This window comes from Alligator sinensis, unplaced genomic scaffold, assembly GCF_000455745.1.
Source record: "Alligator sinensis unplaced genomic scaffold, ASM45574v1 scaffold166_1, whole genome shotgun sequence".
NCBI lineage: Eukaryota > Metazoa > Chordata > Crocodylia > Alligatoridae > Alligator > Alligator sinensis.
Genome location: NW_005842098.1, coordinates 2309953 through 2320644, shown reverse-complemented (window position 1 = coordinate 2320644; position 10692 = coordinate 2309953). Strand labels below are relative to the sequence as shown.

The 10692-nt window shown below is 45.3% G+C and overlaps 1 protein-coding gene across 1 annotated transcript in view; it reads left to right on the top strand.

Moving 5' to 3' along the window:
• UTP20 (UTP20, small subunit processome component) overlaps window positions 1-10692 on the top strand; it is a 101033-nt gene that overhangs the window by 76169 nt on the left and 14172 nt on the right. The window contains 8 exon segments of the mRNA XM_006024210.2: window positions 1-39; window positions 809-975; window positions 2376-2517; window positions 2726-2842; window positions 5812-5982; window positions 6879-7007; window positions 7596-7706; window positions 10181-10260. The exon segment at window positions 1-39 is cut by the window's left edge and continues 9 nt beyond it. Of these exon segments, the coding sequence (XP_006024272.1) occupies window positions 1-39; window positions 809-975; window positions 2376-2517; window positions 2726-2842; window positions 5812-5982; window positions 6879-7007; window positions 7596-7706; window positions 10181-10260 (956 nt within the window).

Below are 10692 nucleotides of genomic sequence, written 5' to 3'. Positions count from 1 at the left end.
AAAGACCAAGTGACCAAACTCATTCTTCCATTAAAAGAGGTAAGGAAACATAACCAGAGCCTTTGGTAAGATCTCCACTTTGAACATAGTTAACTCTTGCACCATCAAAGGAAGAACCTGATTGCTCCCAGTAGCTAGCATGCCATAACCACACAGGCCCTGCCTTGCGTTTCAGTTGTTCTGCTGGAAGTCAGTGTACTCTTAAAGGGCAAAATAAGGAATTAATATTTTTATCTATGATAAGGGAATATTTTTCATCTTCCCTCCTGTCTCCACTCCCCTACTTTAAAAAAAAAAAAAGGCATCTTCTTTACAGGTCCTTTCTATCTCTTGTTACATCAGTTTCACTGGAACTGGTAAGAGTCTCTGTCCTGCAAGCTGCTCTATCTGAGTGGGGCCCTGCAGAAGCTTCCTACATCTCCATATTTGTAGAAGTGTTCATCCATGTGGAGCCTCAGTAACTTGAGCAGGGTTCTGATCAGGTATATGCTGTTACCCCACAAAACTCTGGCAGGAGTGGAGTCATGTGCAGTTGTGAGCTCTGGTATTTCACAGTAACATTGGATTCTTGGCAGTGCACAAAGTGAAGTGGTGGAGAGCAGGGAGAAGATGAAGGGACCTCTCTGTACATGGAAGGCAGCAGGATCCTACTTGTGCTGCAGTCTTGAGAACTGGGATCATCAGGGAGACAATAGAGAACAGAGAAACTGCTTTGGCCATCCTTGTAACTCCTAAATACTCCCCACAGAGACAGCTGTGACACAGAGATGTGTTACAGCTTCCTATGACTTCTGTTTGTGACCTGTAGATCTTAGAGAATACCACAAGCCTGAAGATATCCCGCAAGGTGAATGAAACGTTGCGTCGCATTATGGCAGGATTGATTCTGAATCCGGAAATGAATGCAGAATCTGTACTCCTGCTCAGCCACGGCCTGATCAGTGAAAATCTGCCTCTGTTAACTGAAAAGGCAAAGTAAGTTAGAGAAAATGACACAATTTATAGCTTGGTGTTTACTGGTTTGAGATTCCAAGGAGTCGGGGGGTGGGGAGTAATTCCTTGAGATTTTTGCACTTGAAATGACTGTCAGATTTGCCTTCCCTAATATATCAGAGCAGGGGTTGGCAACATACAGCCTGCAGGCTGAATCCAGCCTGCAGACTCACTGCATCCAGCTCACAGAGCTGCAGGGCTTTGGCTGTGCCCCTGCCCACACTGGGGCTGAGCAGCAAAGAGCTATAGCAGCTGGAAGTTGTGTCCATGCCACAGGTCCCTTCTGCGTAGAAGCTGTGCTCATACTGCAGCCCAGGAACAGGGGTGCTGGGAGAAACAATAGCAGCATGGAGGTACACCAGAGCTAGAGAGCCAGAAGTTGCTTCCACATTGCTCTGGCTTATCCACACTTGCTCCCCTACTCAGCCTGGACCTGGCTCAGTTTTGGTCTGACTGGAAATTGGACTTGCACTGGAGCTAGGGACTGGGGAGCTGGGAGACGCAGCAATGGAGCAGAAACAGCTCCCAGTTGTGTGGCTTTGGTGGGGACCCCTCCTTCCCTTGCCTTCCTTGCTCCCTCCCACCTCACAGCCCCTGCCACTGATGCACTGTAAAAGTCACCTGCCCTTTGCCAGACAGGAGCTGGATAGTTCTGGTCCACGTCTTGAAAAAGTTTGCCAGCCCGTGTATTAGAGCTTCCCCCGACATGCTTCTCACAGCCTTACATTTACGCTTCACCTTGGCTATGAACAAGTCACATCCATACTCTGAAAGCAGAGCTGTCAAAGCCTGAAAATGCCAGTGGTTAGGAGTTGATTGAAACAGATCTCGCTCAGGAGTCTGTATGTCTTAGACACGCTCTGCTGTCCTGCTGGGAGCCTTCAGTAAGAGAGAAAATGAACTTTGGGAGGGATGTCTGATTGTGGTGTCTTTACTGCTGCAGTTCTATATTTCACTTCCCTTCTTTTTTCCACTGTAGCTACATTTTTCTCAAATATAGTGAAAGGTCAGTTTTTATGTGAGAAGAAGATGTAATAATTATGGAAGAGGTTTGGAAGTTGCAGTGTCTTTAAGCTTGTAGAGTTTTAAAAAAATAAATTGGCACTAAGGTGGCCCTTTCATAGGAGTTTGAGAATTGACTGATGTGTGAGAAAAGCATGGAAGCAGGACTTTAAGAAAAGCTAACATATTCGTCCCCAGATAAGTAAAATTGTCAGTCAGGTTTTTTTCATTGAGCCCTTTTTTGGTTGGACTTGCCTGGATTTGCTGCCTGCAGTGCTTACTATCAGCTGTAGATGGAGAGAAATGCCCTTGCTGCCAGTAGCAAGTCTCTGATAGGGATCAGTGTCTAAATGTAAGTTTTGCTTCATGATAATTTGCAGAACTAAAGCCGCACCTCCTTCAGATCCTCGTCTGCAACCAGAAAGCTGCCTGCTCCTCCCACCTACTCCAAGTCGAGGAGGACAGAAAGCACCTGTTAGCAGCAAGACTAACATGTATATCTTGGTTGACTCAGGACTCCGGGTGAGACTTTTCCCATATGTGAATACTGATATAACTTAATTGACTTTAGTGATGTGCCTTTAAAAAGTTGCAAGGAGCAGTTGCTTTGTTAAAGGCTTTTCCTGTGGTGCTGCATTATTTTACTGTGTCCTGAAAAAAGTTGTTTTTATTTAGCCCATGTAAGTATTATAAGCGCTGTCCTTACTACAATGTGTATTCTCTACACTAGCTGCTGCACATGAGTCTGAAGAGATCCAAAATTAATTCTTCAGAGGAGCGCGTTTTAGAAATGCTGGATCCTTTTGTTCAGCTGCTGATAAACTGCCTGCAGTCCAGGGATGTGAAGGTACACTTCTAAGCTCTGTACTGCCTCTTCTACTGAGCACTGTTTCAGCATCACAGATCTCAGGAGTTCCCCTCACTGTTAAGTGAAAGACCTCTAGTGTTCATACTGTATTTCTTAAATGTTAAGACTAATTATTAGGGGGTGATATCTTAAGAGGTTCATAACCTGTGAAATAATGTTATGCCTTTGACTTTCTAATTCAGTCATGGCCAAAAACGAATAGTGAGCAGTTCTTACCATGTGGATGCTGTTAGACATCTCAGCATTCATTTGTATAGAGAGTTTAAGACTGGAAGGGGCCATTCGGTCTACTTTTTTATGTCCATTAAACCATTAAACTTCTTAGAGTTACTTCTGCATTGAACCCAAGAACTCGTGTGGCTGAAGCATATCTTCTAGAAATGCGTCCACTTGTCATTGTAATAAATCAAGAGTTGGAAAATTCACTAGTGGCTTCTGGCATCTGGTATTATCACTGGTTCAAACAGTTTTCCTCACTGTGGGAACAAAAAAGAAAGCTTATCTTTTAAATTTGAATGTATTTTGGCTTTAGTTTGACTTTAGTTTCCAAGTAACTTGGAAGAAAAGAAACTTGCTTTTGCTCTGGTTCTAGTTGGCACTGCTGTCCTCACCCTCAGAAGGCTCCTCAGGCTTTTCCTAATCCCTTTTCTTGGTTTCTCCTCTATCCCTTTCTTTGCAATGTATCATAATAATATTGTGGGTTTCCAGTACTAAGCAGGGGTGCACCAATAAAGGTTTTTTTGAGCTGATAACAACGGCCAATTATTAATGAGCCATATTGGCCGATTACTGATCTGATTGCTGAGATGCAGCCCAGCAGCTTGGAGAGCAGCAACTGTTTGGTAAGTCTGTTGTGGGGGAAGGGAAGGTGTGTGGGGGGGCAGATCAAGGCCCCCATGGTGAGGGAGAGAGTGGGGCAAGGGCAGGCACTGCCCAGCCAGGGCAGAGCATAGGACAGAGCCACAGCTCATCTGGGGAGGCGGCTCTTGCTGCTGCATGCACCCCAAGGGGAGGCATGTGCCCCCTGGATCTGTGTGCAGGGCAAGGGTGGGCTGCTACTGCAGGCTGCACCAGCTTCTTTCCAGTGGGGGGGCTGGGTGGTAGTGGGGTAGGGGGTAGCAGCACTGGGAGGGGAGCTGTGGGGGTGGGGGCTACACCACCCCAAAATTTGTCATAACCCTCCCCTCCCAGCCCCGGCCCAGCCCTCCCCTCCTGCCAGGAAGAGGCTGGCACAGCCCCAGCCCCCATCCCACCCTTGCCTCACGCACAGATCCAGGGGGCACGTGCTACCTGTGCCTCCCCTGGGGAGGCGTGCAATGGCAGGAGCTGCCTACCCCCCCCGTGCCCCCTGGATGAGCCGCAGCTCCGTCCTGCGCCCTGCCTTCGCTGGGCATTACCTGCCCCAGCCCCACTCCTTCCCTCAATGCCTCGATCTGTCCCCCCTGCTCTTTCCCCCCACAGACTTACCAGCCAGACGCTTGTCTCCAAGCTGCCGGGCTGCATTTGTGGCTGTGTGCATGCACACAGTATTTATCAGCAACATTATTGGCCATGCCAGCCAAGTAAAAGCTGATTGCCAGTAATGTCAATTTTCCTTTTATCAGTGCCGATATGATATGGACTGATGCATCGATGCATCTCTAGTACTAAGGGATCAATCATCATCCCTTTGAACTACTCTCATATGATGCTAATGGAGCACTCTGTTGACTTCGTATGTGGTGCTTCATAGAAGACCTTACTGTGCAAAGGAGTTGTTCAGTACTTCACGTGATCAAGCTCCCCTTTTCTTTTTTAACATCAGAGTCAGGAGTGGTTTCCTGGTGAGCAGATCATCCCATTTGTGCTTGGCGTTGGACCGGTTCCACACTAAGTGAGAGCTGTGGTTGCCTTTCTCAAGTGGCAGTGCACAGCACAGGCAACAGTTTAACTGTTGGCTTCTACTCATTCATCAGTGTGCTCTCCCAGTGACTACTGTGCTACCAAACAAGGTTCTCCCTCTGCGTGGAGAAAACATTATGTTCAGGAGTGTGGGGTCTGCTTGGGTGCTCTGCATTATAACAAAGGCATCTGATGGACTAGCTGATTTGCCGGAAAACACTAGAGACATGATTTTTCACATGATTTCAGGAGACTAACTTGATGCACCTCAAAGAAACGTGTTTTTCAGAAAGTGCTGAGCACCTGCCCTCTGAAAAATCAGATCCTTTTTAAGGTATCTCAAGGTTGTGTGGTTAAATACCATGAAAGACTGTGAGGTGTTCAGTGATAAGATTGTGGTGATATGGGGAACAGATGGACAGACAGATGAATGCAGCATACAGTGTCCAAGCTTTTGTAAGGCTGCACCAAGTTGTACTCTCAAATTTATTTTCGTTATTGGTAGTGCCTAGAAGCCCTGGGTCCTAGACCAAAGCCCTACTGTGCTAGACACTGAGCAAACGTTCGCAGCCTTCTGGTGGATTACAAATAAACTAAACCACTGCAAATAATATTTCACTGTCTATAAAAGGTCTTGGCTCGCTTATAACCAGAGCCAAGTAGCTTTGTGAGTCAATGGCTTGCCCTTGTGCCTCTGATAACTTTGTCCAGGTCCCTGCTGAGATCTTGGGTGAGAGGGTTAGCATTCTCCAGTGCTCTCCTTCTGGATTGCTGGCATAATCAAAAAATCTAAAATATTAACCCATCCCTCCTCTAGAAAAATAATCTCATGAAGGCTGAGGAACTGTACTGTTGCTGTTTGTTGAGAGGTACTGTGTTTTGAGCCAGATGTAGGTGATTGATAGACAGCGAGAGAATTTCTTGGGCTCCAGAAATTACTAGCCACTTACTTGTGGCTTTTGATAGGTCCACTCTCTTCACTGCTGTGTGCTTGCAATTGTAGACCAAAAAGCACTGCTCTTTAAAGCCTGATAAACCTGTGTTTGGTTCTTTTGCTCCTTCTTCAGGTGATCACTAGTGCTCTGCAGTCTTTTGTGTGGATTTTAAAGTTCCCTTTGCCATCTATTGAAAAGAACTTGGAGCAGCTCACCAAACAGCTCTTCCTTCTGCTAAAAGACTTTGCCAAGACAGGAGCAGCCAAGGGCCAGAACTTTCATTTGGTCGTGAACTGTTTCAAAGTAAGTTGAACCAAAAAAGATCACATACTCTTGAGAAATCAGAACTGTAACACAATAGGGCCGTGAGAATTGCAATCCAGTCCTGCAGCTCCAGCTGTTGGGTTAGGATCATAGGGAGGTAAAAAAAAAAAAAAAATCTGTCTGGCTGTTCTTCAGTGGAAACTTTAAGCAATTCTACTGATCACTTGACACCACTGTGTCTCTGTGGTACTGAAGTGTTTACAGAAGCACATTTTCTAGCTACTTATATCTTCCTAGAGTAGCATGTTGTCACCACCATCTCTTTCACTTTTAAGGAAAAAGTGAACTTTCTCACTTTTTAAGTTTGTTTTCCAGTTGAAATGCATAAAAACCTATAGCTGGAATGAGCCTAGGAAAGAGGAAAATTAAAAACAGTTATGGTAGTCATCTTGTGTAGTGTCCTTCTGGCAAATGTACTGCTAAAAAGCATTGCAGAATTAACGTCACCCTAGAACTGAGTTATAAAGTGAATTGTACTGAAGAGAAATGTGGAGGAATTTTTCTCTCAATACAGCCATAAGCCATTATGCATGTGATCAGGCTCATTAAACTGAGGGGTCTGTATTTGTTGCATGTGTAGGCACGTGCATTCAAGCTTCAACCTTGATTAGGTTTTTTGATTTTAACTTGCTAGCTGTAGACTTAGCAATGATTACTCCTTATGCAACTAAGGCTAGCTGTACGCTCCAGAGTTATAGTTTATCATATATTAAAGCACTAGCAGTACAAAACAAATTAGGCTTCCTACAAGGTTACATTTCAGGTTTCAGGAAGAGTATGATTTGTTGTGAACTGTATCATGGAATTGAAGTATGAACTGATCTTATGGATTGTGCTGGTACATCCACATTACAACATCCAGTTTTAATTTGTAGTCTGTGACTATACTTGTGAGGAATACGAAGAGTCACATAACGGACAAACAGCTACAGGTGTTGCTTGGGTATGCTGAAGAAGACATCTACAATACCTCACGTCAAGCCACCGCCTTCGGTCTTTTAAAGGTACTGCTGTGGAGTGTGGCTTAGATGTTATCAACTATAGAAATGAAAGTGCTTTTCTTTTCCACTTGCTGATAAAATTGGCAAGACTGCCAATCAAGTGAAAGGTTCCAGAATGCCTTTGGTCTTGTTAAGGTGCCCTTACAGACTGAAAAGTTTGTTTGACATTTTAGATATTGAAGTTCTCTCTCAGCTGAAAGATGACCACAGAACTAGTGAAATGAGGAAATTACAAGATACTTGGGTAATTGGGAAGGGTTTTAGTCACAGCTTAATAATGTTTTGGGTGGCCATTTTGTTAACATTTATTCACTTCACTGAGTGACTGACATTTGGGATATGGATTCTTTTGTTAAAGATTCAACATCCTCCTCCCTTTAATGAAGAGGAAGCTCATGCTGACCCATGCATTGGGTCTTCCAGTAAAATCAGACTGGTCTGGGCAAGTTCCCTTTTTTGGAAAGGAGGCGAGGAATGCAAAAGCCAGTGTTAGGATAGCACCAGAGTTTTTGTCCTTCATTTACTGTGCGGTACTTGTCAATATGCCATCAGAATGACAATGACTCCAGTTGTCCTTTCACTGTTTTTAAGGCTATTGTATCCAGGAAGCTGATTGTTCCTGAGATTGATGCTGTCATGCAGAAGGTCGCCAAGCTTGCTGTGACGGGGCAGGGCGAACCAGTGCGAGTCCAGTGCAGACAGGTTTGTAGAAGGCAGTTCCTTTCCTTAAGCTTCACATCCTAGTTTATTCAAACCATGCTAACAGGGTGCATTTTGTGACTGTTGGTACACATGAGTAAGAGCCACAACTCTCCTAATGCTCTGTCTGAACTGAGCTGCCAGGGGAATCTAGGCTTTGCTAGACAAGAGCAGACCTGTGGTCCAGCCTGTCCAGTCTCCTAACTTTATTGGGGATCAGCACAAGATTCCACAGAGGAAGGATTAAAGAGCCCTATGTCTGGCAGGAGTGGAATTATCCACCCCCATGTTGGGGATTACCTGGGTTTCAGGATTGGTTTGAGCCCCAGAGCTTGCGAGAGAGTTCCCCTTGCAGATTCTGTTAGCAATGACTATTATAACTGTGCAAAGCCTTGTTGCTGGAAATGTACAAACCCTTTTAGAATCTTTCTAAATTCTTTTGTTTCAGTGACTGGTAGTGATCATTGAGTTTCATTGCCTAATAATATACTGTTGGAAAAGTGGCTCCTTTTAACAATTTTGAATTTCCAGTCTTTTTAATTTGATAGCGTGCTGCATTCTTTTGTGCTCCCCAGCTACATTCTGTAAACCACTAATTATTTTATCTCCTTTCGAAAGTCAGCAACATCAATATTTCCATCTCTGTTATTCCCATTGCTTTGTTTGATCTCCCTCTTGCATTTATGATAACATGAACTGTCTGATAAGGAAGAAGATAACATTCTGCTGAATCAGGATCTTTCAAGCGCACGCTTAGCTTGAAGTCCTGGGATGGATTTACCTGCAGGCTTTAAAAATAGTACTGTATGGATTTAAATGCTTTGCTGAGTTAAATGCTTTGCTGGATTTACCCGCTTTGCTGAGAGAGATCTTATAGTAGGTGCAGATTGAATTCTAAGCAAACTGGAAGCTCTTGGCAATAGGTAGAAAGGGTCTACACGTGTTTGGGAAAAGGGAGTTGCATCTAACAGGGAAGAACTCGCCAGCAATCATTGTTGGAGTAGCTTGGTTTCAGAGGTAGGGCTAAAAATGAGAAACAAAAGTAGAAAAAAAAATCCTCTTTCCCCTTTCTGGAGTCCCTGGAGCATCAGGCCACGACCAAAAAATCTGCAACGTTGGAAAGCACGTGCCTGGTCTCCTGCATTTAGCTTTCAGGCAATTAAAATAGTTCCTTAAGAAATAATTTGCATCCAGGCTGACAAGTTGTGTGTTTTTATTTGCATAATGCCTACAGCAGTCTTTGGTGAATATTCTTCCGTGTAAATTTAGACTAATAGCAGGTAGTTTTAACTAGGGAAGAAAGTGCAGCTTTTGACCAGTTTACAGCAGTGGAGGACCAACCTTTTTGGCAGGTGTGCTACAAAGTAGCCCCACTACTCTCCCTGAGCGCTACTCTCATCCCTTTCCTCTGCTTTCTGCTCCCTGCTCTGTCCACTGCTGTTTTTTGCACCTGCTGTATCTGCCACTGCTGCCTTCCCCTCCCCAGACAGAGAGGCTACCTGTGCCACTTGTGGCATGATGCCACATTTTGTCCACCCTTGGATTACAAAATGGGTTTTCTGTCGCTTCAAATCTGTGTGGCAAGATTGGAGGAGTTTCTAAACCATCTGCTGTGGCTCATGCAGATGCAGTGAACTTGATGCAAGAATAACTGGGTGCAGCTTTGTGGCTTATGTTCTGCAGAACCTCATGCTGGATGACTGTGACTGTCCCATCTGGTCTCCAAAATCTGTGATTTTGTTTCCATTCAACAGGAGTGACCCCATTACCCGGCAACTCTCCATCTGCTTATTTCTGGGCTGAAGCTCTGGCCAGGGCTCCATCTGCAGTGTTTCTTTGTGCCAGTCTCCCCACTCTTTTCTTGGTGCAAGTCACCCCCTGTGCACAGAGGTTCAGCCTTGCACTACAAGGTTTTGCTGACATAACATAGCTATGTCAGTGAGAAGTAAGGAGAAAAAATGCACCCTTAACTGACACAGTTAGAAAAACCCTCTGCAGATCTTCAGGAACAACTGATCATAGAATCATAGAACATTAGGGTTGAAAGAGACCGCAGGAGGTTATCTAATCCCACTCCCAGCTATACCATCCCATCCAAGCTTTTGTCTAGCTGGGTCTTAAAAACCTGAGGATGGAAATTCCACCACCTTTCTGGGTAACCTGTTCCTGTTTTACTACCCTCCTAGGGAAAAAAGTTCTTCTTAGTATCCAACCTAAATTTCCCTTTCTACAATTTGAGACCATTGCTCCTGGTTCTGTCATCTGCCACCACTGAGAAAAGTCCAGCTCCATCCTCTTTGGAACCACCCTTCAGGTAGTTGAAGGCTGCTATTAAAACCCCCTTCGGTCTTCTTTTTCCCAGGCTAAATAAGCCCAGTTCCCTCAGCCTCTCCTTCTAAGTCATGCATCCGAGCCCCCTAACTATTTTCTTGACCGTGTCCACAATTTCCGGTAACCCTCCTATATTTTCTTTTCAGATTTACCTGAAATACATTCTTGACTACCCCCTTGCTGACAAGCTGAGGCCTAATCTGGAGTACATATTCGCTCAGCTTAAGTGAGTGTGTAATCATTGTTGTGTGTGCCTTCTAGAAATAATTGATACTGTAGACCTTTCCTCCTGCAGGTATTTTAATTGATTTCGGTGATGCAACTCACATGTAGCGTCTGTTCATAAGAGTAACATCTAGATCAGGGCGGGCAATTATTTTGGGAAGAGGGCCGCTTACCCAGTTTTGGCAAGCTGACGAAGGCTGCTTGGGTAGCCCAGCCCCTTGACAGGTGCCCCTCCCCCTGCTCACTATCTCGGGACCAGTGTCTCAGGGCCAGCGCTGGTGGGGCCCAAAGCGGGGCACAGGCCGGCAGGGGTCTGTGGAGCCGGGCTGGGCTGCACCAGCAAGGAGAGGGGGAAGCTGGCCCGGCTCCACAGAGCCCCTGCCGGTCAGCTGGGACCCTGTACCCCTTCCGCCCTGCTCTGGGCCCCACCCGC